The sequence below is a fragment of the Columba livia genome, chromosome 3, assembly GCF_036013475.1.
Source record: "Columba livia isolate bColLiv1 breed racing homer chromosome 3, bColLiv1.pat.W.v2, whole genome shotgun sequence".
Classification (NCBI taxonomy): domain Eukaryota; kingdom Metazoa; phylum Chordata; class Aves; order Columbiformes; family Columbidae; genus Columba; species Columba livia.
Genome location: NC_088604.1, coordinates 104,787,969 through 104,815,358, shown reverse-complemented (window position 1 = coordinate 104,815,358; position 27,390 = coordinate 104,787,969). Strand labels below are relative to the sequence as shown.

At 47.1% G+C, this 27,390-nt stretch overlaps 3 protein-coding genes across 7 annotated transcripts in view; all 3 read right to left on the bottom strand.

The window, feature by feature from the left end:
- LOC110356706 (TOG array regulator of axonemal microtubules protein 2-like) overlaps positions 1 to 7,044 on the bottom strand; it is a 29,090-nt gene extending 22,046 nt beyond the window's left edge. For 2 of the 5 annotated variants that reach the window (XM_065058707.1, XM_065058709.1), the window contains exons 1-3: positions 6,886 to 7,025; positions 5,689 to 5,988; positions 316 to 506 (exon numbers count right to left, since the gene is read on the bottom strand). In XM_065058707.1, the coding sequence (XP_064914779.1) occupies positions 316 to 506; positions 5,689 to 5,959 (462 nt within the window). In that variant the 5' untranslated portion in view covers positions 5,960 to 5,988; positions 6,886 to 7,025. Of the gene's footprint in view, positions 1 to 315; positions 507 to 2,426; positions 2,588 to 2,744; positions 4,839 to 5,688; positions 5,989 to 6,885 lie in introns of those variants that run through there. The other 3 variants (XM_065058708.1, XM_065058710.1, XM_065058711.1) reach the window with 3 other exon arrangements.
- LOC135579192 (TOG array regulator of axonemal microtubules protein 2-like) lies at positions 6,736 to 20,898 on the bottom strand. The gene is made up of 9 exons (XM_065059538.1): positions 20,616 to 20,898; positions 19,889 to 20,173; positions 15,242 to 15,432; positions 14,139 to 14,292; positions 13,024 to 13,179; positions 10,795 to 10,936; positions 10,088 to 10,193; positions 8,077 to 8,312; positions 6,736 to 7,044 (listed from the first exon to the last, which is right to left on the bottom strand). The coding sequence occupies exons 1-9, from the start codon at positions 20,896 to 20,898 to the stop codon at positions 6,882 to 6,884; spliced, it is 1,716 nt and encodes a 571-aa protein (XP_064915610.1). The 3' UTR covers positions 6,736 to 6,881.
- LOC135579191 (TOG array regulator of axonemal microtubules protein 2-like) overlaps positions 19,607 to 27,390 on the bottom strand; it is a 34,386-nt gene continuing 26,602 nt past the window's right edge. The window contains exons 13-17 of the mRNA XM_065059537.1: positions 26,797 to 26,938; positions 25,073 to 25,178; positions 23,157 to 23,392; positions 20,616 to 21,983; positions 19,607 to 20,173 (exon numbers count right to left, since the gene is read on the bottom strand). Coding sequence (XP_064915609.1) covers positions 21,821 to 21,983; positions 23,157 to 23,392; positions 25,073 to 25,178; positions 26,797 to 26,938 — 647 coding nt within the window. The 3' untranslated portion in view covers positions 19,607 to 20,173; positions 20,616 to 21,820. The remainder of the gene's footprint in view (positions 20,174 to 20,615; positions 21,984 to 23,156; positions 23,393 to 25,072; positions 25,179 to 26,796; positions 26,939 to 27,390) is intronic.

The window sequence follows — 27,390 nt, the reverse complement described above, 5'->3', positions numbered from 1 at the left end:
AATCTTTGCTTCTGTGCTTCCAAGCACGCACTGTGCACATGTTCACTAATGTGTAACTTACCCTGCCATTCAGATCTGCTCTAAATCGGCCTCCGCACATAGAGAATGCTTTTTGCCTAACCTTAGCATCGCCTCCCAACCAGTAACTGCTGCACCAGAGAAAATACTCAAGTAATTGCTCTGTAGTTGTCAAATGTATTCCAAATAGAATCTGCTCCACAAGAGGGGAAGATTATGATTTTCAGTGACATTTTGTGCCAAGCACTGAACAGTCATTGAAAAGGAAGCCTGCTCACCCCTGTCCTTAGCCCTTACCTTTTCATTGCTGATCTTGAAGTCATCGACACTCAGAAGGCGAGGCCTCACACGGTGGCTTGTCTCCTTGGCCTGTCTGGGTGGGAGGCTTGGCAATGGGGACACAGGTTCACGCAAACGTCTGGCAGACTTCACGTCACGAGCAACGCGATGCTGGAGAGCAGGCAAAATGGGTTCCAAAGTCTGGACCTCTGATAAGACACGGATATAGATTGTGTATGATAACAGTAAGGAAGATACCACCTTTCCAAACAAATGGGGTACTACCATATTGCACTGGCAGCAGAAATGACGTTGCTTTGTTGGCCTCCAGACTCAAACCTACTGTGTGATAAAGGCCTCAACCCTTGGCTTCTGGTGAGCAGCTGTGTTTGACAGAGAAGAACAGAGAGATGGAGATTGCCCTTGCCAAAAGGGTTTGTCTCTGTTCCTATCCATTTTGATTTTAGTAAACATCCTCTTTTCCCCAGTTACTAAAGAACGCCTGGGTTTTAATAGCTATGTTTAATAGTCTTTGTAGAGGTAAGAATTAACATTTCCTCCTCTTTTCTGGAATATTTTAGAGGGCCTTAAAAGAAAAGCTTAGGATTGCTAGAGTGTTACCAAAAGCAGAATTGTGCTCTTGAAGCCAGAATTCATTTTCCCCAAGGGGTTTCATTCTAAATTGCAGTAGGTCAGCCCACTTCCTGGGCAGACTCACTAAAGGCTGATTTTCTTAATGGGAATAGCACAGTGCAGCTCATTCTGAAATACTCTCCAAAAGAGCTAGTAAAACTCAGAGAACTAATCATTCCTTACATGGCTTCACAGATGATAAAATCATGTGATAGCCAAGCAGTAAAAAAAAGAATAACTTTCTTAAATCAGGATTTTTTTTCCTGCAGAATGGTCAGGTCAATAATAAAAGAGAGAGAACAATGGTTTAACGATATATCTCATTTCTAGTCTATAATGTATCCAGCAAAAATGTCACATTACTTACTCAGCAATAGTTCTCCCTAGTTGCACCCGGGCATCCTAGCTGTGTATCAGCAATAAAGGAATCATTCCTATTGGGAATGCCCGTTATTTGTCAGGACTAACACTGAGCTGAGGGACCAGTGGATCTTATTGCTTCTTCTGCATCAGCACAATTATTTCTCAAATTCCCATCTCTCCTATCGCTACAAACCCACAGATGGCAAAGGGGCAGCAGCGGTGTCATTGAGGTTTTCAGCTTAGAAGTACTGGCCGACACAGATGCACCAGACACCACATTTTGTCTTGCAGAACTCTAATTGCTAGTGACAACGCAAGGCAGGGAGCAGGGGAAAGCCAGTAGGCATCTCCTATCCAAGCTTCAGTGTGCAATACTGACATATGCACATAGAGTGGGGGAAGAGATTTGTAATCATAAACCCAGCATATGTGACTTGGGGTAAATGAGTTGCAACAAGGAAACCTCATGACTCAGCATTCAATTTAGGCTTGTACTTAAAAGGACAGAGAGCTCAGATCCTGCGTAGGCTGGATCCTTAAGTCTCTTTCTAAAAGGAAAATTCACAAGGACTTGCTATCATACAAGGTTTCACTATTTCTTCCACTGCAAAAATAGGCTATGCTGATTAATGTGCTTCAGATCTGAAAGGGTTCAGCTCAGAAGCTGCTCAAGAGAAGGTTTTCTCCTTCAAGTGTTGGCAGAATGAGTGGGCCCATTTCTCATTTCATGCCAAATGCCTCATTTTTCTCTAACCTTTGTGACATTAGAGAGCATGCTGAGGGATAAAAGTTCCCAAAGGGTGCCACAAAGATTACAGAGTGAATCAGTATCAGAGTCCAGCAGAGGACTTGCTTTTAAGTTCCTCTTAAGTCCTGCCTCCTCCTGTGCCCCACCACCCAAGATCTTAGAGGTGGCTTTGAGGTGATCTTAGAGTTGGTGAGAGTTGGTTTTGTTGCTTAGAGCCAATCTTAGATGTTGGCTTTGACATGGTGCTGGTCACCAGAGATACACAAAGTGGTGAAAGTACAGAAGTTTGCATAAATATATTGAAGAACTGACTGTGGAAAACAATCTCACAAGATGAGAAGTGTGAGATGGAAGACATATTGGAGAAGGAGACACTTTGGCTTACCTCATCTCTGGGGCCTCTTGGAAATCCACATTCTGAGAGTCTGCAGCACTGCCAGGAGCCCCATCAGAAGATCTTGCTGACTCGAGGATCGGGGGAAGCAAAGCCGCTCTCCGTGACTTGTTCCCATTGTCACCACTGCAATATGAGTGCAGCTGGGTAGCCTGGAAATAGTAGAGCAGTGCTCAGCTGGAGTCTTTTGGGGTTATTCTCCTCATACTTCACCCCTCTCCTAGAGAGGATATGCGAGAGAAGACGCAGTATTGCTTCTTCTTCTTTTGATATATTCTGCTCCATCTCCTCTCGCCCCCGGCTGCTCACCTCTTTGGGTGTGCGTTGCGCAACGATATCGGATCCTCTATTCCTCCTCCGTCGCTTCTGCAGCAATCACTCAGGAGGTACGCAGCCCGCAGACTGCGTCCCGGTCACGGTCCAGCCGCGCCGACTCCAGCCAGGGCTCGCTCCTCACAGCAGTCGTCCCCTTCGCTGTAAATTCTCCTTTCGGATCACGTCGGGGTCACCACTTGCGAGGACGACGAATCATGGACCCCACACAATCCAATATGAATTCAAGTGAAGCCGTTTATTACTTGTTATAACTCTCCTTAAATTGTGACCTGTCCACGCGCTGTCCATGCATCAGAAGGCTACTTGTAATTGGTCAATAGCTGCTGTTCACGCGCCGCCAACTAATAGGTGATTGGATTATACAATTCTTACATAGGCTCTAATATTATAGAAAATGTATCTATATTGTAGCTGACTTGCTGATTCTTTTCTTCACTAGACAGTCTTTCTTTTGTTTTACCCAAGGTTGTATAAAGTCACGTAAGACACGTAGGCTGCTCGACTCTTGCTCTCTTGCTGAATACATAGGCCACAGAGGCCTGTTCAGTTCAATTCCATACAATGTCCATTAACTTCAAGAAAATCACTCAAATGTCCCACAACTAGCCTCTCGTCCCTAAAGCACCTACCAGGCATTGTTGAACTCCAGCCAAGTCCCCACGTAGTCACTTTGCACACGGACAAAACCTGCTTTTCTCAAGCCCATCTTTTTTTTTTCTGCTTTCCGCCTTTCCCCTACTAGCCCTTTGGCCCAGGTTCTACTGTGCTGTCGAGAGTTTTTTGGCTGTTTGGTGTGAACAAGCCAGCGCTTGATGTGGCTGAGGTGCACTAGGACCGCACGGAAGTAAACAGAAGCTGGTCTGTCTTCCCGCCTAAAGCTGCATGAGGGGCACTGTCATCCCTGCGCGTGAACAGCTCGTGGGCAGTGCCCCGCAGCGAATCACCATAGGCGGGGGACACGTGACTGCAGAGAGTAACCAATCGTTGCCTGTGTTTGTCACGTGGCCACTAGCAAAGAGTATATAAGGGTTGTTAAAACGTGTATTCGGGGACATTGCCATCCAGTGTTGTTAAGAGTTCGTTAAAGGGTGTTGATGTTAAATTCAAATTGAATTAGACTCATTACTCTTGCCGGCCGCCCCTTGTGCTCAAAGAGGATCTGCCGGCAGTTTTGCATTCTCCACATTGTCTCAGGACACTGTGCTCTCTGGATACTTGGTGCTCTCCAGCTCCCACACAGTTAATTTCGGGCTCACGGTCATTTTTTGAAGTTCAGCAGAGCTCCCACCCTGCAGCTCTGCGTCTCTGCCTGCTGAAGGTACTTCAGGCTCTCCCTGCCATGGCTAGGAAGGGGGATGGAGGGAGTGGAGGCAGACACGCACCCTTCCTTAGTGTCCCATCATTCTTGTCACAGATAAGAGACAAATCAGGACCTGTTCAGACTCCAGTGAAACCAACAGAGCTAATGTCAGGGATACAGTCGGCCCTGTATCTGCAAGGCTGAAATCAAATACATTAGCCTTTTATTGGTTATCCTGTTTACAAAAATGGTTTGCATCTGCCTTCTCCTGCCCACCATGGCAAACCCAAAACAACTGCAACTTCTATCCGTCCTGAAAAAGCAATCAGGTGGATGTGGTCTGGACTCCATTACCCGTGGCCAGAAGGCCGTTCCCTTCACCTACCCCTGGGCAGACCCATGGGAGATAATGAAGCTGCACAGGAGCCCCTGAACTCTAAAAATATTATTAGAGATCACCCTGTAGAAGGACGTGGCTGTATAACTCAAAAGCTGAGAGAACCTAGAGCAAAAACCAGCAAACATCTATTTCTGTCTAAACCAGACAGAGATTATATAAAACGCCACAAAGACACTGGTCTGTCTGCAACAGTAACTATTATACCATGTACACAGAAACATGGATTTTACTAACTGTAGAAGGACATGCTCGACCGGGTGAGACACATTTAGTTGCTCTGACTCGTTGGTGTGTTCTCAGTCAGAAAACACAGCAGGAGCCACTAGAGAGCACAGAAACTATTCTCCTATTGATACAGACTGAGGACGTCAAGTCTGCAGGATGCATGTTGCAGAAACAGCCTGAAGCACAATGTCCAGCTGAGCACTTCCTTGGCTCAGCTGCTTCCCTGGGCTCACACTGCAGAAAAAGATCTCAGAGCTCTGCCTACTGGAAATAAACTGAAGATCCACTACACATGCTTGGCTTGGTTTCCTTATTTTATATCCTTTGCTCTCTGACATCAGCTCCATGTTATCCTCATCACTGGCATCATAGTCTGTGTCATTTTCCCCATGCGCCTGCTCTCCATCACTTAACATGCTGGTCTCTGAGGAAACAGGTCTGTTCTGGGTGGCAGACATGGTCTTGGAGGTTACCCGGAGCTTCTGGGAAGCTGATCCAGAATCTACTGGCTTCAGGGTAACCCCCGTGGGGTCATCGCAGTCAGTCAGGCCTGCAAAGCAGAGACACAAAGCATAATAGAAGCAGCACTGCAAATAGAAAGCACCTGAAGGTAGATATTTCATTGGACAGATTTATTGGAGGCTTCTAAATAACGGCACAGGGAAACACGCTCATGCTGGCAGCCACTTGAAGCAGGCCAGTGGACAACACTTACACACTCCCACAGAGCCACCAGAGGAGCACCCTGGTCCTCTGGGCTCCTGTCGAATAACAGAGAGCCCACGGACCTGTGCACACCCAGAATTATTCACCTGCACATTCACCCTCCAGCTCCTCTCCCTGCCTCACAGTTGTACACCCCTACAGCAACAGGGAAGGTTATTGCAGGGGGCACATGCAGGGAACAACTGTTCCCTGGGAATGTGCACTAGCTTTCTAGGCTGGGAAAAGACCCCTCTTCCCACAGGAGAGCAGGCAGGTTCCCGCCTTACCTCTGTATGAGGCTGACAGGCCCTCAGACATCCTCTTCGTCTTCAGCTTGTCTTTGATCTGGATGGTACCCGAGTCAGCGCTGCTTGCCTCCCTCTCTTGGGGGTCCTGGGTCAAGGCTTGGTGAGAAAGGTGGGGGTGGTCACCTCCTTGCCCAGTGCTGAAGTCTTGCACATCAGCCTCACTGGCCCAGTCATCCAGGGGAGGGAGGGCATTTGGTTTCCTCCCATCGCCATCCCCATCCTCATTCAAGAACCTCTGCTGCTTCTTCATCTCGATTGTTAATAAGGACTGAAAAGAAGCTGCAGATCAGGTAAAAAGAAAGAAGTACTCCCGGGGTTTCATTTTGTTTTCTTGTCCCCAATGTAACTAAGGGTAGTAATGGTTTCTAGAAAAAGGAAAGCTCTTGCTGCCATTAATACAAAGAGTGTGTCTACACAGACACTACCTGCCAAGAAGGATGCAGCCACCCAGGCTTCTGGCTGTGCAGAGTGTCTGTGCCTGGCATTAGTACCAGAGAATGGTATGGGAGGCACCTGTGTACGATGTGACCAGGTCAATGACTTACTGTGCCTAGTGGCAGAGCTTAAGGAAGAGGTGGAGAGACTAAGGAGCATTAGGGAGAGTGAAGAAGAAATTGACTGGTGGGGTCAAACTCTTTTGACTCCTAAGGGTGTGCAACAGGAGATGGCAAAGCCTTGTCCCTCCTGCCATAAGGCAGATAGAGCAGATCTAATTGATGGGGGGATATGGAAATAGGTCCCTGATCGGAGAGGTAAAAGAACCCTCTCTTGAACCCCATCACCACCCTTGGTGCCCTTAACAAATAGATATGAGGCCCTGGACCCTGAAAATCAGGCAGAGGACAGCCAAGAAGATCCACCCGGAGAGCCCCCTGGATGGACCTCATCTACAAAAAGGGTTACAACTGCAGCTGTAAGAAGAAAAAGAAAAAGAAGAGTGGTAGTAGTTGGTGACTCCCTTCTGAGGGGAACAGAGGGCCCTATATGTCGCCCTATATGAATAAAGAATCATTCAAGTCACAGGAATTTGTCAATGGTCCCTCTTGCTGGACAATCTTATCTTACCCAGTACAGTCATCTCCCCAGACGTCATCCACCACTCTTTTGTGGTTTTATCATTTATAGCCAGACATCAAACAGTTTTCACATTTTAGGAGGTGAAATGAAGATCATCACCTTGTGTCCTGATGACAGTCCAGAGCAAGATTCACCAGCATGCACACCAGCACCTCAGTACTGGTAGGTATGCCTGAAAGGAGCTTCTTGGCTCCAATTCGCTCCATCGCAGTCAGGAGGTGTTCGGCCGCAGTCTTGCGCACCAGGACATTGCGGTGTCTGCAAACAAGGAAACAAAGACTGGGGCAGGGGGAAAAAGAGGGCCAGAAGCACAGGCCTCGGTCACAGCATGGTCCCTGTCATTGCTGGGGAAAGGACACACAAGTTCTTACTGCCATTTTAGCCACCTGTAGATGATTTGTCCTCAGATAAACACAAAATTGGCACTGTACAGAGAGGCTACCTGCAAGTAAGAGGAAGGAATTCTACCTCCCTGGACTATTTGATACTCAATTTCTTTCCTGAAATTTAGTCTGGGAAAGAGGGAAATGAAAGACAATTCTTGCTGACTCATCAGAGGGCTCCGCTACACAAACAGAACTGCAGCAGTCCTGGGGGTTATTCCACCTGTTTATCTCCAAATCTGCAGAGGGAAATTTTTCACAATGAGAACAATCAGTCATTGGAATAATCTCCCCAGGGAAGTGAGCTTCAGCTGGACAGGGTGCTGAGCCACCTTGTCTAGACTGCACTTCTGCCAAGAAAGGTTGGACCAGATGGTCCAGGTGGTCCCTTCCAATCTGGTACTCTGTGATTCTATGATTTAAGGCAGCATTTGCTTCAGTTATCCCATGGGAGTCAGCCTGTGAAGGCACCTATAAAGCTGCTCACTATCTCAAGGCTGACTTGCAACATCAATTTGAATAGAAAGTAGAGATCTCAAGGACATGACAGTCAGACAGAGCCCCCTTAGTAGGAGCTGCGCCTGCTGAGCCGCACCCAGCATGTTCTCCCCAGTGTGCTCCATGTGTTAGCAATTAGCCTCCTTATTTCTCAAGTTAATGGCATAATGATGATGCATGGCTTTTCTCAGTGCCTCTGTGGTTAGCGTTGTGAAATACCAAAAGGCGCTCACTTGCAGATGCAAGAGGAAGGGAGAGAGGATTATGATCAGAGAATCTAATCACCGAGTTCACAGAAGATGCAGGAGAAAGGACCCTTCCCTCCCATCCATTCCCTTCTGCCTCCCATCCCTTCCTCCTACCGACACAATTCAAGGTGAAGGACAGCACTAAGAAAAGAACGACGTACTGGACTCCACTGGCCATGAGAGCAGCCATTGCTCGTGCAGGAGTCACACTCCCCACCATGAGCCCCAGGGACTGATTGGCTGCTCTCTGAATGAAGTCGCTGGAGTCCCCCATCTTCCGCAGCAAGACCTGAGCAATCTCATCCACTTCATTGTCCATGTCCTTCTTCATGGTCCTGAAGGGCTCTCCAAGAGTGTTGATTGCACAGCAACACACCTTTGAGCGGAGATTGTTCACCTGGGGAAGTCATGAGGGGAAATGTAAGAACCACCCTGTAGAGAAAATCATTTCACCAGATGAAAGTCCCATAAAACAACATGACTTCTCACCATGTCCAGATGGAACATAAGAGCACAGTAAGAGCAGAAGACCACAAGCACAGGAGCACACTTACTCTGACGCCAACTTCTTCTCTGGCCTCAGGCCCACTTATACAATTTTAATGAGACTGAAGGCTTTAAAATATTGTTTAATCTAGAACTAAGTGTGCTACTCAATCCATAATGTGCACTGCTTTGATTTTAGGCCTTAAAAAAAAAAAAGTCAATGGCTGTTTTTAAACTATAAAGGCACAATTCATAAAGACAAGACAGAGGAAAAGTAGTACTTTCCTCCTGTCCAAAATCGTAGCACTGGCAGTTTGAGCACTCAACGAGGAAATTGAAAATACAGGCTCAAGTCTACAATCAGGCTAATATGCAGCATGGACTTGGAGTCCATCTGCTGCTCTGCCTGGTCAGGAGAACCCCAGCTGTTGGACTCTAGGTACTCAAGGATTTTGGAGGTCGCATACAATTACAGCTGCAACCCGTGGGGTTTTGCAGCATTCAGAGCTGTTCTTGGGTGACTCCTGCTTCCAAAAGTCTCTCCCATAAGGGTAAGGAAGAAATAACTGAGAGTCACGTGCTTCAGTTGAAAAATACTTTGAAGGACAGACCAGTACTTCTTTCTGCCAGAATTAGTTGTGCCTCTTAATAAGAGAAAACCGCATAAGTGCTAGAAGTGCTTGTGAAAGCAAAATCTGGGACTGGAGTGAAACAAAAGCTGAAAGATGTCTCTGTGCATGATTGCAGAACAGGGAGGAGGAAATTTCCTCAGGAATATAAAAGTGATATAAAAATCAGATGAGCTAACCTGAAAGGGCTTCTCGTCCTAAGCCTGATCTCACAGGGGTAGAATCTGAGTCCTGCATATCTAAACAGAAGGGTTTAAAGAGTGCAACAACACAAGGGACATTCAAGCCTCCAATGTCATTAAATATTGGACAAGAGGAGTTGCTTTCATGGAAATGAGCTGTCCTACTGTCTTCTGCAAGGAAAGGAAAATGTAATATATTTGGCAATCATGTAGTTAGAGTACAAGTCTGTGGCCTGAACTGGCTGCTAAGTGCCAAGTTGGAAATACAGCCACAGGGGAATTAATTAGCTTAGGATGAGACCTCTCTGTTCACTGAGAGATGAGACAGTGAAGCTGTGTGTGACTGCCCTGCTCACCCCACAGCCAGGCTGCTCTAAGCACCCAGTTGCTGCTGTGCAAAATTCCACAGGCGCACAGAGTCAACAGTTCAGTGGAAAGGGCAAATTACCAAAAAGGAAGCAGAAAGGAAGGAGGAGAAAACATCATCAGGAAACACAGGAAAATAAATACCTGCAGTCACTCACCCGGGTTGCTGAGGAGGAGGAAGAAGTGGGAGGAAGCTGGGAGGCAAAAGCTGCAGTGTTTAATTACAGCTTGGGCAGAGACTTGGGCTGTGGCAAATCACCTGCAGTTTCTGCATTTGTATATTGCATGAGAATGACACCTACCTCAAAGAGAAGAGACACAGATGCCCTACATGCCTGTAAATACAGCTATATGTGCAGACAGATCATAGAGATAGTTGACATAGCCCTTAGAAAAACAGGGAATAAAATAGTGATGAAGGCAGACACCCACGTAAATGAAGAAGCACATATCAACTCTATGCTACATGTACGAGGTACATAGGACACAATTGAACATAACATTCTTACCTCTTTGATAACTACCAAGGAAACATCATGAAGTGTAGAAAGAAGGACTTCTGAGTGGGAGATAGCCAGGCGTCTGATGCTGATGAGTCCCTTCACTTTCTCCTCCCTGAAAGGCATTACCAAAAAGATTGACTTTTCTCACCACCCAAGAACTTTGCAGCACCCTCTGAAATTACCAGGGTGTCGGCTCAAACAAGCACAGGGAGGTGCTTCTTATACAGCACTTAATTAAATTGTGGACTCGTTGCTACAGGATGAGGTCGTGTTCAAAAGCATACATAAATCCGAAAGGCAAATAGATGGTTTCAGAATGGCTGGGTTACTTGGCAGCTGCTAAACAAGACAGCCTTCCTGAAATCACTGGCACACAAAGTCTCTATGTCACTGCTTCCTAGAAGCTGGAAGACTGTGCCATGTTTCTGTTTCTTGCATGCTCCCTGTACCCTGTGTCTGAGAAACAGTCCCGTCTGGCTGTTACTGGGGCGTTTTCCCTCTTCACCATCCCCACAGGGCAGTGCTGGAGGGAGAGTCTTCACTGCCACTTCATAGCTTGAGTTTGCACTCTACAATCTAGTCTTGTTCCCCACAGCCTTGCCCTCCCCTTCCCTTGGGACATCTGGGCTGTCTGGGCTCAGAGGCACTAGAAAAAAGGTTCTAACTTACCTTTATACTGAGAGGGAGAAAGACTGAACAGGGGGCTTTCTTACCAGTCACCGCTGCTGAGCCATGTGAGCGCGTTGAGCAGCGCCTGCTGTGGGTTAGGGTCGGGTTTGGCTTCCTGGGCGTCCCTGCGCTCTGGCTCATCTCCCGCCTTGGAGGAGTCCAGAGCAATGGGCGGCAGTGAGTTCACTGTAAGGAGAGCGTCAGACATCAGCACTGCGTACCCCAGGGCGAGGCACCCTGCCACTGAGCAGATGGCAACCCAGTCCCCAGCCAACATTAGATATGCAAGCAAACTGGCATTGATTCAGTGGCTTCCCTGCTGTCTGGCTCATTTTTCCAGCACCCAACCATCTCCCATTCATGGCCAGTTGGGCATCAGCTCCTTGTGTGAACCTGAAAATTGCACACACAAAGACAGCTCCCACATCTGTATGGGTACCACAGCCAGCTTGCAGATTCGTAGTGCTGCAGGGCTTACGCTCACCAGGAGCCAGTGCTGCTCAGCAGGACTTGCTAACCCCAGGAGTAAGCTCCTGAGATGTGCACCAACCTCCCTGTATCATCTGCTGTGACCTGAGGCAGTGGGGACAGAGGGACCCTGTAACTTTCTGAGGAAACATCTCCAGCTGTCCCCAGCGAGCACCGAGCCTGAACAACCAAGTCCTGCTGGGCTTGGTCGAATCCACAAGGAGCAAGTGCCAGGGAATAGTGATACCTGACCTGCTGAGCCTGACAGCACCTCTGTTCCCATTTATCTCAACTATTCTGGACAGCAGGCAGCTAAGTGCACATGCATTTTAGCATACCATCGGGAAAGTAGGAGTTTATGGATTTCACTGTTTCCCGAGCGTGAGGAATATTTACTATTTCAGAGGTACCCATTGGCTGTATTTTGAAGATGCTGAGGTGAAATTTATTTGTCACCAAATGTACTTGTTTGCAAACTATGCAATGCCTAAGCTTTCTCTTGTGGAAAAAGGCAATTTCTAGTCTTGATAGTTGTGACCAAAAAAAAGCCTTCCAAATGTGAACTGAGAATAAAAATGTGTAAATATAGATGCAAATTGTTGGCAAACACAGTTTCTTGATGATAAATATACCAGGTATAAGAACAGTCAGATGACAAATGCATTTGTTATGAAACCTATTTATCATCGAAAGCATTGTAGGTCAAAAACTTCATGCATTTCCTGCAAAAGCTCATTTCCTAAAGTGTAGACGTAAACATCTGAGCTGTCTAAAAGTACTGAGTGTAAATACTACATAGAATCTTAGCACTACTATGGACTCTGTAGTGTTTTTATGCTACCTTACGTGTTCTACGAAGTACGGAGGAACTGTAAAATCAAAAATATTCAGGTGGGTACTAATTTGGATGTTACCGATACCACTATCACTGACATCAGTGACATATGTACATATGCACAAGTATGTACATAGACACAACTATATTCGAGGTGAACGGAGAGCCATGTCAGGCTAGTTCTGGGCATTCAAAATATCATTCTTAGCTCACTTTTTCTTAACTCTTGGTGGTCAGCGTCATAACACAAGGTACGCTACCCACAGAGGAGAGCTGAGAATCAGTATGCTCACTATCTGCTGCATATTTGTTGCAGGGAGTGAGCAGCCTGGGAGCACCAGCAGCCTCTCATGTACGTCTTCTGCTACAGAGAACCACTGTATTTGGGTGGGCTGACCAAAATACAGTCGGAAATACAAGTGCTGCTTGTTCCCAGTTTGCATTGCAGGCGGTGGGATGAGAGATGCTACAACTCATTAAGCACTTCTAGGTGCAATAGAATGAATGTATCACTTCTCTAATTTCCATGAAGAGACAGCCCTTGCTGCGATAGTAGAAAAACTGGCTGGAGAGCCAGACAGCAGCACAGGCTGAGTGCCAAGACAGTGAGTGGCTAACTGATCATGGTGGTACACATATGTGCACAGTGAGCACACCCTGCCAGACAGTACTGGAGCTCAGTCCTGCAGTTACAGCTGCTTCCCAGCACCAGTGTTATGTTTTGGACTATCAGTACTGGCAAAAGCTAGAGCTTAAGGCTTTACCCCTACTTTATGCAGCTCAGCTTCCCAGTGGATCTGTAAGCACCAACCGCTCCAGTATCACTGAGCTGGAGTGGATCCAAAGGAGGTTTGCTCTCAGTCCTCTGAACAGGCTTTGGACCTGAGATCTTACCTGTGCTTGAGGAGTGAGGCAGTTTGTGCTCCTTGTGCTAGGTGCTGGTGTGGGGGCTGCAGGGGAGCAGGCTCACCTGAGGGCTTGCGTGGGACTCTGCTGTCCTTGTTGATGACAGGGACGCTGGGAAGTGAGGGCCTGTTGAACCGCTTCCTCAAGGCAGTACCAGCGCTCTCTTTGCATGTATTGCTCATGCCGGGAACTGTCCCACTGACAGGCGGTGGGCCAAAGCCTACAGAGACCAAAGAGGACCTTGTAAGTGGAAAGTTCTGAACAGGGTGGCTGTGGGCTTGGAAAGGGCTAGAAGTCTTGCTGAAGCTGGGTAACATCTCTTTGTTATCCCAAACAACTCCAAGAATAACAGTGGCACACCAACATGGGACAATGATCACACAATGTGGTGATGCTTTCCGTAAGAAACGAGGGAAACTCAGTGCTGCGTTTCTTTTGCTTTCTTGTTCCAGAGGCTGGATAGGGAAGTTACATTCTAGAGGCTCCCACCTCAGCACTCCTCACTAGTACTTCACAAAATAATAGCAAGAAAAAGAGCAGAGAACCTTGCCCTACACCCTTGGGCTGAGTGCTGACACTTAAGTTTGCTGCTGCTGTGCTCAAGGTAGTGCGTGCGGCTGTACAATCAGAGCCTGTCAGCTGCAATTAAGTCAGCAACGCTGCTTGCTCATGTGTGTAAAACGTAAGCTCTGGCTAAGGGCTCTAGCACAGCTCTGTAGTGTGAGCTCCTCAGCAAGGAGTGGGGTGAGCAGGATAATCTGTCCTATCATGTGAGCAAGATATTTTGTGTTTTAATTAGAAACAGTTTGATTTTGTTTATTCCAGGGGCACCTTGGTTGAAAAGCCTTCTTTTGGACTCAGCCATTCACCTTTCCTGGAGGCTACTCTCAATTAGAGAGTCTGAATCCCCAGTGTAGTTTGCAAGACAGAATTATCCAGTCTGAAAGACTTCATAGGAGAAGTGGGGAAAGTGATTTACTGGGACTGACTCAGTATGGGCTGTGAGCAAGACACATCATGCCTCTGTATTTTTCTTTGAAAAGTGGAAATAAGTCCTGTTTAAGCTTCCACTCAGATGCAAGTTTAACAGCCTTCCAGTCCAATTTCATAGACATTTTCAACACTATGTAAGTAGCAAGCGAGCAAACAAAAACGTCCACAACTATTGCAACCACTTGCTTTTGTTGGCTGCATCCCCGGGGTCAATGTTCAGTGCAGGGAGCCGCAAGGACTTTTCTGTCTCTTCCTCCCTCTCCCTAAGCACAATCTTCCTCTCTCTCATTTGCTGTTGGTCTATTTTCATCCAAGCTGACTCGTACAAGACAACACGGATCTAGTTGCAATGGAAATAAATCATGGCACATGAAAAAAGATGCACAAACCACACACAACACCTCACCAGGAACACAGTGGTCGCATGTCCTCTTCTTTACTGCAGCTCCATATACATCTCAATAGTTTCAGAAGAATTCTTCCTTTCCTCATCTTGGCAGACAATTACAGCTAGTGATGTGTGACACTCCATTGCCATAACCTTCCACTGGTCCAAGGTGCTGTTTCTCAATCTATGTCAGGAAGCCCTGCTTGAACCAAGAGAGTCATAGCAGCGCTCCAAGACAGATTAAGAGCTCACCTTACCGTGAGCAGGGGGTTGAGTTCCTACAGGCTATGGCAGGGGAACAAAACCCATCTGCAATAACCAGCAATGAGAGGTAATTTGCTGTTTCTTAACATTCATGGCCAGTAATTGCAGCTGCTTCTCACTTCCTTGCTTCCGAATGACTCAGCTGCTCTCTGAGAACCCAGAGTCCAAAAAAGGAGTCACGTGAAAACAAGTTGGAGGAACATTGGTCTTATTGAATAGAAAAACTGTGAGTGAGATGGCTGTGAGATACAGCAAGAAGGGTAACTAAGGCAAAGCAAGGTCTTCTATTTTATTTTGCAGCCTTCCTTGCATTCAGCATTAGAATCTTTGCTTCTGTGCTTCCAAGCACGCACTGTGCACATGTTCACTAATGTGTAACTTACCCTGCCATTCAGATCTGCTCTAAATCGGCCTCCGCACATAGAGAATGCTTTTTGCCTAACCTTAGCATCGCCTCCCAACCAGTAACTGCTGCACCAGAGAAAATACTCAAGTAATTGCTCTGTAGTTGTCAAATGTATTCCAAATAGAATCTGCTCCACAAGAGGGGAAGATTATGATTTTCAGTGACATTTTGTGCCAAGCACTGAACAGTCATTGAAAAGGAAGCCTGCTCACCCCTGTCCTTAGCCCTTACCTTTTCATTGCTGATCTTGAAGTCATCGACACTCAGAAGGCGAGGCCTCACACGGTGGCTTGTCTCCTTGGCCTGTCTGGGTGGGAGGCTTGGCAATGGGGACACAGGTTCACGCAAACGTCTGGCAGACTTCACGTCACGAGCAACGCGATGCTGGAGAGCAGGCAAAATGGGTTCCAAAGTCTGGACCTCTGATAAGACACGGATATAGATTGTGTATGATAACAGTAAGGAAGATACCACCTTTCCAAACAAATGGGGTACTACCATATTGCACTGGCAGCAGAAATGACGTTGCTTTGTTGGCCTCCAGACTCAAACCTACTGTGTGATAAAGGCCTCAACCCTTGGCTTCTGGTGAGCAGCTGTGTTTGACAGAGAAGAACAGAGAGATGGAGATTGCCCTTGCCAAAAGGGTTTGTCTCTGTTCCTATCCATTTTGATTTTAGTAAACATCCTCTTTTCCCCAGTTACTAAAGAACGCCTGGGTTTTAATAGCTATGTTTAATAGTCTTTGTAGAGGTAAGAATTAACATTTCCTCCTCTTTTCTGGAATATTTTAGAGGGCCTTAAAAGAAAAGCTTAGGATTGCTAGAGTGTTACCAAAAGCAGAATTGTGCTCTTGAAGCCAGAATTCATTTTCCCCAAGGGGTTTCATTCTAAATTGCAGTAGGTCAGCCCACTTCCTGGGCAGACTCACTAAAGGCTGATTTTCTTAATGGGAATAGCACAGTGCAGCTCATTCTGAAATACTCTCCAAAAGAGCTAGTAAAACTCAGAGAACTAATCATTCCTTACATGGCTTCACAGATGATAAAATCATGTGATAGCCAAGCAGTAAAAAAAAGAATAACTTTCTTAAATCAGGATTTTTTTTCCTGCAGAATGGTCAGGTCAATAATAAAAGAGAGAGAACAATGGTTTAACGATATATCTCATTTCTAGTCTATAATGTATCCAGCAAAAATGTCACATTACTTACTCAGCAATAGTTCTCCCTAGTTGCACCCGGGCATCCTAGCTGTGTATCAGCAATAAAGGAATCATTCCTATTGGGAATGCCCGTTATTTGTCAGGACTAACACTGAGCTGAGGGACCAGTGGATCTTATTGCTTCTTCTGCATCAGCACAATTATTTCTCAAATTCCCATCTCTCCTATCGCTACAAACCCACAGATGGCAAAGGGGCAGCAGCGGTGTCATTGAGGTTTTCAGCTTAGAAGTACTGGCCGACACAGATGCACCAGACACCACATTTTGTCTTGCAGAACTCTAATTGCTAGTGACAACGCAAGGCAGGGAGCAGGGGAAAGCCAGTAGGCATCTCCTATCCAAGCTTCAGTGTGCAATACTGACATATGCACATAGAGTGGGGGAAGAGATTTGTAATCATAAACCCAGCATATGTGACTTGGGGTAAATGAGTTGCAACAAGGAAACCTCATGACTCAGCATTCAATTTAGGCTTGTACTTAAAAGGACAGAGAGCTCAGATCCTGCGTAGGCTGGATCCTTAAGTCTCTTTCTAAAAGGAAAATTCACAAGGACTTGCTATCATACAAGGTTTCACTATTTCTTCCACTGCAAAAATAGGCTATGCTGATTAATGTGCTTCAGATCTGAAAGGGTTCAGCTCAGAAGCTGCTCAAGAGAAGGTTTTCTCCTTCAAGTGTTGGCAGAATGAGTGGGCCCATTTCTCATTTCATGCCAAATGCCTCATTTTTCTCTAACCTTTGTGACATTAGAGAGCATGCTGAGGGATAAAAGTTCCCAAAGGGTGCCACAAAGATTACAGAGTGAATCAGTATCAGAGTCCAGCAGAGGACTTGCTTTTAAGTTCCTCTTAAGTCCTGCCTCCTCCTGTGCCCCACCACCCAAGATCTTAGAGGTGGCTTTGAGGTGATCTTAGAGTTGGTGAGAGTTGGTTTTGTTGCTTAGAGCCAATCTTAGATGTTGGCTTTGACATGGTGCTGGTCACCAGAGATACACAAAGTGGTGAAAGTACAGAAGTTTGCATAAATATATTGAAGAACTGACTGTGGAAAACAATCTCACAAGATGAGAAGTGTGAGATGGAAGACATATTGGAGAAGGAGACACTTTGGCTTACCTCATCTCTGGGGCCTCTTGGAAATCCACATTCTGAGAGTCTGCAGCACTGCCAGGAGCCCCATCAGAAGATCTTGCTGACTCGAGGATCGGGGGAAGCAAAGCCGCTCTCCGTGACTTGTTCCCATTGTCACCACTGCAATATGAGTGCAGCTGGGTAGCCTGGAAATAGTAGAGCAGTGCTCAGCTGGAGTCTTTTGGGGTTATTCTCCTCATACTTCACCCCTCTCCTAGAGAGGATATGCGAGAGAAGACGCAGTATTGCTTCTTCTTCTTTTGATATATTCTGCTCCATCTCCTCTCGCCCCCGGCTGCTCACCTCTTTGGGTGTGCGTTGCGCAACGATATCGGATCCTCTATTCCTCCTCCGTCGCTTCTGCAGCAATCACTCAGGAGGTACGCAGCCCGCAGACTGCGTCCCGGTCACGGTCCAGCCGCGCCGACTCCAGCCAGGGCTCGCTCCTCACAGCAGTCGTCCCCTTCGCTGTAAATTCTCCTTTCGGATCACGTCGGGGTCACCACTTGCGAGGACGACGAATCATGGACCCCACACAATCCAATATGAATTCAAGTGAAGCCGTTTATTACTTGTTATAACTCTCCTTAAATTGTGACCTGTCCACGCGCTGTCCATGCATCAGAAGGCTACTTGTAATTGGTCAATAGCTGCTGTTCACGCGCCGCCAACTAATAGGTGATTGGATTATACAATTCTTACATAGGCTCTAATATTATAGAAAATGTATCTATATTGTAGCTGACTTGCTGATTCTTTTCTTCACTAGACAGTCTTTCTTTTGTTTTACCCAAGGTTGTATAAAGTCACGTAAGACACGTAGGCTGCTCGACTCTTGCTCTCTTGCTGAATACATAGGCCACAGAGGCCTGTTCAGTTCAATTCCATACAATGTCCATTAACTTCAAGAAAATCACTCAAATGTCCCACAACTAGCCTCTCGTCCCTAAAGCACCTACCAGGCATTGTTGAACTCCAGCCAAGTCCCCACGTAGTCACTTTGCACACGGACAAAACCTGCTTTTCTCAAGCCCATCTTTTTTTTTTCTGCTTTCCGCCTTTCCCCTACTAGCCCTTTGGCCCAGGTTCTACTGTGCTGTCGAGAGTTTTTTGGCTGTTTGGTGTGAACAAGCCAGCGCTTGATGTGGCTGAGGTGCACTAGGACCGCACGGAAGTAAACAGAAGCTGGTCTGTCTTCCCGCCTAAAGCTGCATGAGGGGCACTGTCATCCCTGCGCGTGAACAGCTCGTGGGCAGTGCCCCGCAGCGAATCACCATAGGCGGGGGACACGTGACTGCAGAGAGTAACCAATCGTTGCCTGTGTTTGTCGCGTGGCCACTAGCAAAGAGTATATAAGGGTTGTTAAAACGTGTATTCGGGGACATTGCCATCCAGTGTTGTTAAGAGTTCGTTAAAGGGTGTTGATGTTAAATTCAAATTGAATTAGACTCATTACTCTTGCCGGCCGCCCCTTGTGCTCAAAGAGGATCTGCCGGCAGTTTTGCATTCTCCACATTGTCTCAGGACACTGTGCTCTCTGGATACTTGGTGCTCTCCAGCTCCCACACAGTTAATTTCGGGCTCACCGTCATTTTTTGAAGTTCAGCAGAGCTCCCACCCTGCAGCTCTGCGTCTCTGCCTGCTGAAGGTACTTCAGGCTCTCCCTGCCATGGCTAGGAAGGGGGATGGAGGGAGTGGAGGCAGACACGCACCCTTCCTTAGTGTCCCATCATTCTTGTCACAGATAAAGAGACAAATCAGGACCTGTTCAGACTCCAGTGAAACCAACAGAGCTAATGTCAGGGATACAGTCGGCCCTGTATCTGCAAGGCTGAAATCAAATACATTAGCCTTTTATTGGTTATCCTGTTTACAAAAATGGTTTGCATCTGCCTTCTCCTGCCCACCATGGCAAACCCAAAACAACTGCAACTTCTATCCGTCCTGAAAAAGCAATCAGGTGGATGTGGTCTGGACTCCATTACCCGTGGCCAGAAGGCCGTTCCCTTCACCTACCCCTGGGCAGACCCATGGGAGATAATGAAGCTGCACAGGAGCCCCTGAACTCTCAAAATATTATTAGAGATCACCCTGTAGAAGGACGTGGCTGTATAACTCAAAAGCTGAGAGAACCTAGAGCAAAAACCAGCAAACATCTATTTCTGTCTAAACCAGACAGAGATTACATAAAACACCATAGAGGCACTGGTCTGTCTGCAACAGTAACTATTATACCATGTACACAGAAACATGGATTTTACTAACTGTAGAAGGACATGCTCGACCGGGTGAGACACATTTAGTTGCTCTGACTCGTTGGTGTGTTCTCAGTCAGAAAACACAGCAGGAGCCACTAGAGAGCACAGAAACTATTCTCCTATTGATACAGACTGAGGACGTCAAGTCTGCAGGATGCATGTTGCAGAAACAGCCTGAAGCACAATGTCCAGCTGAGCACTTCCTTGGCTCAGCTGCTTCCCTGGGCTCACACTGCAGAAAAAGATCTCAGAGCTCTGCCTACTGGAAATAAACTGAAGATCCACTACACATGCTTGGCTTGGTTTCCTTATTTTATATCCTTTGCTCTCTGACATCAGCTCCATGTTATCCTCATCACTGGCATCATAGTCTGTGTCATTTTCCCCATGCGCCTGCTCTCCATCACTTAACATGCTGGTCTCTGAGGAAACAGGTCTGTTCTGGGTGGCAGACATGGTCTTGGAGGTTACCCGGAGCTTCTGGGAAGCTGATCCAGAATCTACTGGCTTCAGGGTAACCCCCGTGGGGTCATCGCAGTCAGTCAGGCCTGCAAAGCAGAGACACAAAGCATAATAGAAGCAGCACTGCAAATAGAAAGCACCTGAAGGTAGATATTTCATTGGACAGATTTATTGGAGGCTTCTAAATAACGGCACAGGGAAACACGCTCATGCTGGCAGCCACTTGAAGCAGGCCAGTGGACAACACTTACACACTCCCACAGAGCCACCAGAGGAGCACCCTGGTCCTCTGGGCTCCTGTCGAATAACAGAGAGCCCACGGACCTGTGCACACCCAGAATTATTCACCTGCACATTCACCCTCCAGCTCCTCTCCCTGCCTCACAGTTGTACACCCCTACAGCAACAGGGAAGGTTATTGCAGGGGGCACATGCAGGGAACAACTGTTCCCTGGGAATGTGCACTAGCTTTCTAGGCTGGGAAAAGACCCCTCTTCCCACAGGAGAGCAGGCAGGTTCCCGCCTTACCTCTGTATGAGGCTGACAGGCCCTCAGACATCCTCTTCGTCTTCAGCTTGTCTTTGATCTGGATGGTACCCGAGTCAGCGCTGCTTGCCTCCCTCTCTTGGGGGTCCTGGGTCAAGGCTTGGTGAGAAAGGTGGGGGTGGTCACCTCCTTGCCCAGTGCTGAAGTCTTGCACATCAGCCTCACTGGCCCAGTCATCCAGGGGAGGGAGGGCATTTGGTTTCCTCCCATCGCCATTGCCATCGCCATCCCCATCCTCATTCAAGAACCTCTGCTGCTTCTTCATCTCGATTGTTAATAAGGACTGAAAAGAAGCTGCAGATCAGGTAAAAAGAAAGAAGTACTCCCGGGGTTTCATTTTGTTTTCTTGTCCCCAATGTAACTAAGGGTAGTAATGGTTTCTAGAAAAAGGAAAGCTCTTGCTGCCATTAATACAAAGAGTGTGTCTACACAGACACTACCTGCCAAGAAGGATGCAGCCACCCAGGCTTCTGGCTGTGCAGAGTGTCTGTGCCTGGCATTAGTACCAGAGAATGGTATGGGAGGCACCTGTGTACGATGTGACCAGGTCAATGACTTACTGTGCCTAGTGGCAGAGCTTAAGGAAGAGGTGGAGAGACTAAGGAGCATTAGGGAGAGTGAAGAAGAAATTGACTGGTGGGGTCAAACTCTTTTGACTCCTAAGGGTGTGCAACAGGAGATGGCAAAGCCTTGTCCCTCCTGCCATAAGGCAGATAGAGCAGATCTAATTGATGGGGGGATATGGAAATAGGTCCCTGATCGGAGAGGTAAAAGAACCCTCTCTTGAACCCCATCACCACCCTTGGTGCCCTTAACAAATAGATATGAGGCCCTGGACCCTGAAAATCAGGCAGAGGACAGCCAAGAAGATCCACCCGGAGAGCCCCCTGGATGGACCTCATCTACAAAAAGGGTTACAACTGCAGCTGTAAGAAGAAAAAGAAAAAGAAGAGTGGTAGTAGTTGGTGACTCCCTTCTGAGGGGAACAGAGGGCCCTATATGTCGCCCTATATGAATAAAGAATCATTCAAGTCACAGGAATTTGTCAATGGTCCCTCTTGCTGGACAATCTTATCTTACCCAGTACAGTCATCTCCCCAGACGTCATCCACCACTCTTTTGTGGTTTTATCATTTATAGCCAGACATCAAACAGTTTTCACATTTTAGGAGGTGAAATGAAGATCATCACCTTGTGTCCTGATGACAGTCCAGAGCAAGATTCACCAGCATGCACACCAGCACCTCAGTACTGGTAGGTATGCCTGAAAGGAGCTTCTTGGCTCCAATTCGCTCCATCGCAGTCAGGAGGTGTTCGGCCGCAGTCTTGCGCACCAGGACATTGCGGTGTCTGCAAACAAGGAAACAAAGACTGGGGCAGGGGGAAAAAGAGGGCCAGAAGCACAGGCCTCGGTCACAGCATGGTCCCTGTCATTGCTGGGGAAAGGACACACAAGTTCTTACTGCCATTTTAGCCACCTGTAGATGATTTGTCCTCAGATAAACACAAAATTGGCACTGTACAGAGAGGCTACCTGCAAGTAAGAGGAAGGAATTCTACCTCCCTGGACTATTTGATACTCAATTTCTTTCCTGAAATTTAGTCTGGGAAAGAGGGAAATGAAAGACAATTCTTGCTGACTCATCAGAGGGCTCCGCTACACAAACAGAACTGCAGCAGTCCTGGGGGTTATTCCACCTGTTTATCTCCAAATCTGCAGAGGGAAATTTTTCACAATGAGAACAATCAGTCATTGGAATAATCTCCCCAGGGAAGTGAGCTTCAGCTGGACAGGGTGCTGAGCCACCTTGTCTAGACTGCACTTCTGCCAAGAAAGGTTGGACCAGATGGTCCAGGTGGTCCCTTCCAATCTGGTACTCTGTGATTCTATGATTTAAGGCAGCATTTGCTTCAGTTATCCCATGGGAGTCAGCCTGTGAAGGCACCTATAAAGCTGCTCACTATCTCAAGGCTGACTTGCAACATCAATTTGAATAGAAAGTAAAGATCTCAAGGACATGACAGTCAGACAGAGCCCCCTTAGTAGGAGCTGCGCCTGCTGAGCCGCACCCAGCATGTTCTCCCCAGTGTGCTCCATGTGTTAGCAATTAGCCTCCTTATTTCTCAAGTTAATGGCATAATGATGATGCATGGCTTTTCTCAGTGCCTCTGTGGTTAGCGTTGTGAAATACCAAAAGGCGCTCACTGCTAGAATTGCTATTATACCTCTTCCCGCAAAGCACAAGGCAATATCACCACGCGTTGCAGGAACTTTTGCTTCCCCATCATTCACCACGTCTCACCAGCATTGACATATTGTGAGAACAAATAGGCTGCAGTAGGGCAGAAGCAAATGCAAGAGGAAGGGAGAGAGGATTATGATCACAGAATCTAATCACCGAGTTCACAGAAGATGCAGGAGAAAGGACCCCTCCCTCCCATCCATTCCCTTCTGCCTCCCATCCCTTCCTCCTACCGACACAATTCAAGGTGAAGGACAGCACTAAGAAAAGAACGACGTACTGGACTCCACTGGCCATGAGAGCAGTCATTGCTCGTGCAGGAGTCACACTCCCCACCATGAGCCCCAGGGACTGATTGGCTGCTCTCTGAATGAAGTCGCTGGAGTCCCCCATCTTCCGCAGCAAGACCCGAGCAATCTCATCCACTTCGTGGTCCGTGTCCTTCTTCATGGTCCCGAAGAGCACTCCAAGAGTGTTGATTGCACAGCAACACACCTTTGAGCGGAGATTGTTCACCTGGGGAAGTCATGAGGGGAAATGTAAGAACCACCCTGTAGAGAAAATCTTTTCACCAGATGAAAGTCCCATGAAACAACATGACTTCTCACCGTGTCCAGATGGAACATAAGAGCACAGTAAGAGCAGAAGACCACAAGCACAGGAGCACACTTACTCTGACGCCAACTTCTTCCCTGGCCTCAGGCCCACTTATACAATTTTAATGAGACTGAAGGCTTTAAAATATTGTTTAATCTAGAACTAAGTGTGCTACTCAACCCAGAATGTGCACTGCTTTGATTTTAGGACTTAAAAAAAAAAAAAGTCAATGGCTGTTTTTAAACTATAAAGGCACACAATTCATAAAGACAAGACAGAGGAAAAGTAGTACTTTCCTCCTGTCCAAAATCGTAGCACTGGCAGTTTGAGCACTCAACGAGGAAACTGAAAATACAGGCTCAAGTCTACAATCAGGCTAATATGCAGCATGGACTTGGAGTCCATCTGCTGCTCTGCCTGGTCAGGAGAACCCCAGCTGTTGGACTCTAGGTACTCAAGGATTTTGGAGGTCGCATACAATTACAGCTGCAACCCGTGGGGTTTTGCAGCATTCAGGGCTGTTCTTGGGTGACTCCTGCTTCCAAAAGTCTCTCCCATAAGGGTAAGGAAGAAATAACTGAGAGTCACGTGCTTCATTTGAAAAATACTTTGAAGGACAGACCAGTACTTCTTTCTGCCAGAATTAGTTGTGCCTCTTAATAAGAGAAAACCGCATAAGTGCTAGAAGTGCTTGTGAAAGCAAAATCTGGGACTGGAGTGAAACAAAAGCTGAAAGATGTCTCTGTGCATGATTGAAAAACAGAAAGGAGGAAATTTCCTCAGGAATATAAAAGTGATATAATAATCAGATGAGCTAACCTGAAAGGGCTTCTCGTCCTAAGCCTGATCTCACAGGGGTAGAATCTGAGTCCTGCATATCTAAACAGAAGGGTTTAAAGAGTGCAACAACATAAGGGACATTCAAGCCTTCAATGTCATTAAATATTGGACAAGAGGAGTTGCTTTCATGGAAATGAGCTGTCGGAAATACAGCCACAGGGGAATTAATTAGCTTAGGATGAGACCTCTCTGTTCACTGAGAGATGAGACAGTGAAGCTGTGTGTGACTGCCCTGCTCACCCCACAGCCAGGCTGCTCTAAGCACCCAGTTGCTGCTGTGCAAAATTCCACAGGTGCACAGAGTCAATAGTTCAGTGGAAAGGGCAAATTACCAAAAAGGAAGCAGAAAGGAAGGAGGAGAAAACATCATCAGGAAACACAGGAAAATAAATACCTGCAGTCACTCACCCGGGTTGCTGAGGAGGAGGAAGAAGTGGGAGGAAGCTGGGAGGCAAAAGCTGCAGTGTTTAATTACAGCTTGGGCAGAGACTTGGGCTGTGGCAAATCACCTGCAGTTTCTGCATTTGTATATTGCATGAGAATGACACCTACCTCAAAGAGAAGAGACACAGATGCCCTACATGCCTGTAAATACAGCTATATGTGCAGACAGATCATAGAGATAGTTGACATAGCCCTTAGAAAAACAGGGAATAAAATAGTGATGAAGGCAGACACCCACGTAAATGAAGAAGCACATATCAACTCTATGTTCCATGTACGAGGTACATAGGACACAATTGAACGTAACATTCTTACCTCTTTGATAACTACCAAGGAAACATCATGAAGTGTAGAAAGAATGACTTCTGAGTGGGAGATAGCCAGGCGTCTGATGCTGATGAGTCCCTTCACTTTCTCCTCCCTGAAAGGCAATTACCAAAAAGATTGACTTTTCTCACCACCCAAGAACTTGGCAGCACCCTCTGAAATTACCAGGGTGTCGGCTCAAACAAGCACAGGGAGGTGCTTCTTATACAGCACTTAATTAAATTGTGGACTCGTTGCTACAGGATGCGGTCGTGTTCAAAAGCATACATATATCCGAAAGGCAAATAGATGGTTTCAGAATGGCTGGGTTAATTTGCAGGTGCTAAACAAGACAGCCTTCCTGAAATCACTGGCACACAAAGTCTCTATGTCACTGCTTCCTAGAAACTGGAAGACTGTGCCATGTTTCTGTTCCTTGCATGCTCCCTGTGCCCTGTGTCTGAGAAACAGTCCCGTCTGGCTGTTACTGGGGCGTTTTCCCTCTTCACCATCCCCACAGGGCAGTGCAGGAGGGAGAGTCTTCACTGCCACTTCATAGCTTGAGTTTGCACTCTACAATCTAGTCTTGTTCCCCACAGCCTTGCCCTCCCCTCCCCCAAAAAGGCAGCATGTCATAAAATACTCCATACCTGGGCAAGAGTAGCCAAAAAGCTGGATTTTCCAGAAAACCCCTACTTAAAATAACACCTACAACAGCAACATGTTATTTAAAAGTAGTAAAACCCCACCTCTTTCAGCACTTTCTTAGTGAAGGACCTGAGCTACACGAAGACACGTTACAGTCACTGTTCACCAGGGCGGCAGGGCAGGGCTGGGCATCCACCCCCACTGGGGTCCCTGAGTGTAACCCAGACCCTTCACACCTGCAGCAGCTCCCTGCACCTCACAGGGCACCAAACAGGAGTGGGAAAGAGAAAGGAGAGAGGGGCGAGACAAAGCGATATTGCACAAGGAAGATATTGCATCATGGAAGACTTTTCATGGTTATCCCAGTGTGAATGGAGCCTTAGTGCACATATGCTGACTCAGAAATAGAAGAGACAACCAGTATCACCTGAAATTTGCTGAGTCTCCTCCTGTCTGTGTTCAATTTCAGGACACACTGTGATTATCAACAAAAACATCTTTGGCCCATATTAAGCAGTGAAGAAGAAAAAGGTTAATTCTAAAAGTGCAAGATTCCTGAAGGATTTTTTTTTCTTTTTACTTGTCTTCTGCCACAAGGCTTTCAGAAGAAATGACAGGCTGAGAAACTCCGTACCACATCTGAGTCCATTTCTCAGAAATAGGAAATAGGAACTCCCCATAGGTGCTTCTGGAACTTAGCCGCAGGAGGACCAGAGATAAGTCCTTACTCAGTCCCACCTGAGGCCCCCAAATCTGTAAACTCAAGACCACTTCCATCCTGCTTCTGGCCTCAGCCAGCAAATCATCTTGTTGTCAACTTTCTCTCTTCCCTGAAGGTTTCATTTGCAGCTACGTGGAGCAAGAAGCCAAGCTAGGAAACAGCAGGGACCTGCTGCGGCTGTAGCGCTGCTATGGACTGAGGCAAATAAAAGGCTGCTCTCACATCTTTATATTGTGATTATTTTGGAGTCGTTTCAGTAGTTCCCTTGGGACATCTGGGCTGTCTGGGCTCAGAGGCACTAGAAAAAGGTTCTAACTTACCTTTATACTGAGAGGGAGAAAGACTGAACAGGGGGCTTTCTTACCAGTCATCGCTGCTGAGCCATGTGAGCGCGTTGAGCAGCGCCTGCTGTGGGTTAGGGTCGGGTTTGGCTTCCTGGGCGTCCCTGCACTCTGGCTCATCTCCCGCCTTGGAGGAGTCCAGAGCAATGGGCGGCAGTGAGTTCACTGTAAGGAGAGCGTCAGACATCAGCACTGCGTACCCCAGGGCGAGGCACCCTGCCACTGAGCAGATGGCAACCCAGTCCCCAGCCAAGATTACATATGCAAGCAAACTGGCATTGATTCAGTGGCTTCCCTGCTGTCTGGCTCATTTTTCCAGCACCCAACCATCTCCCATTCATGGCCAGTTGGGCATCAGCTCCTTGTGTGAACCTGAAAATTGCACACACAGAGACAGCTCCCACATCTGTATGGGTACCACAGCCAGCTTGCAGATTCGTAGTGCTGCAGGGCTTACGCTCACCAGGAGCCAGTGCTGCTCAGCAGGACTTGCTAACCCCAGGAGTAAGCTCCTGAGATGTGCACCAACCTCCCTGTATCATCTGCTGTGACCTGAGGCAGTGGGGACAGAGGGACCCTGTAACTTTCTGAGGAAACATCTCCAGCTGTCCCCAGCG

Bases quoted from the DNA above. Each gene is read 5' to 3' on its own strand.
- LOC135579192 (XM_065059538.1), bottom strand. From the start codon at position 20,898: ATGAAGAAGCAGCAGAGGTTCTTGAATGAGGATGGGGATGGCGATGGC. The intron at 10,194-10,794 runs GTAAGAAAGCCC...AATGCCTTTCAG, and splicing joins TGGCTCAGCAGCGGTGACTG to GGAGGAGAAAGTGAAGGGAC. The intron at 8,313-10,087 runs GTAAGAATGTTA...TGACTTCCCCAG, and splicing joins CCTTGGTAGTTATCAAAGAG to GTGAACAATCTCCGCTCAAA.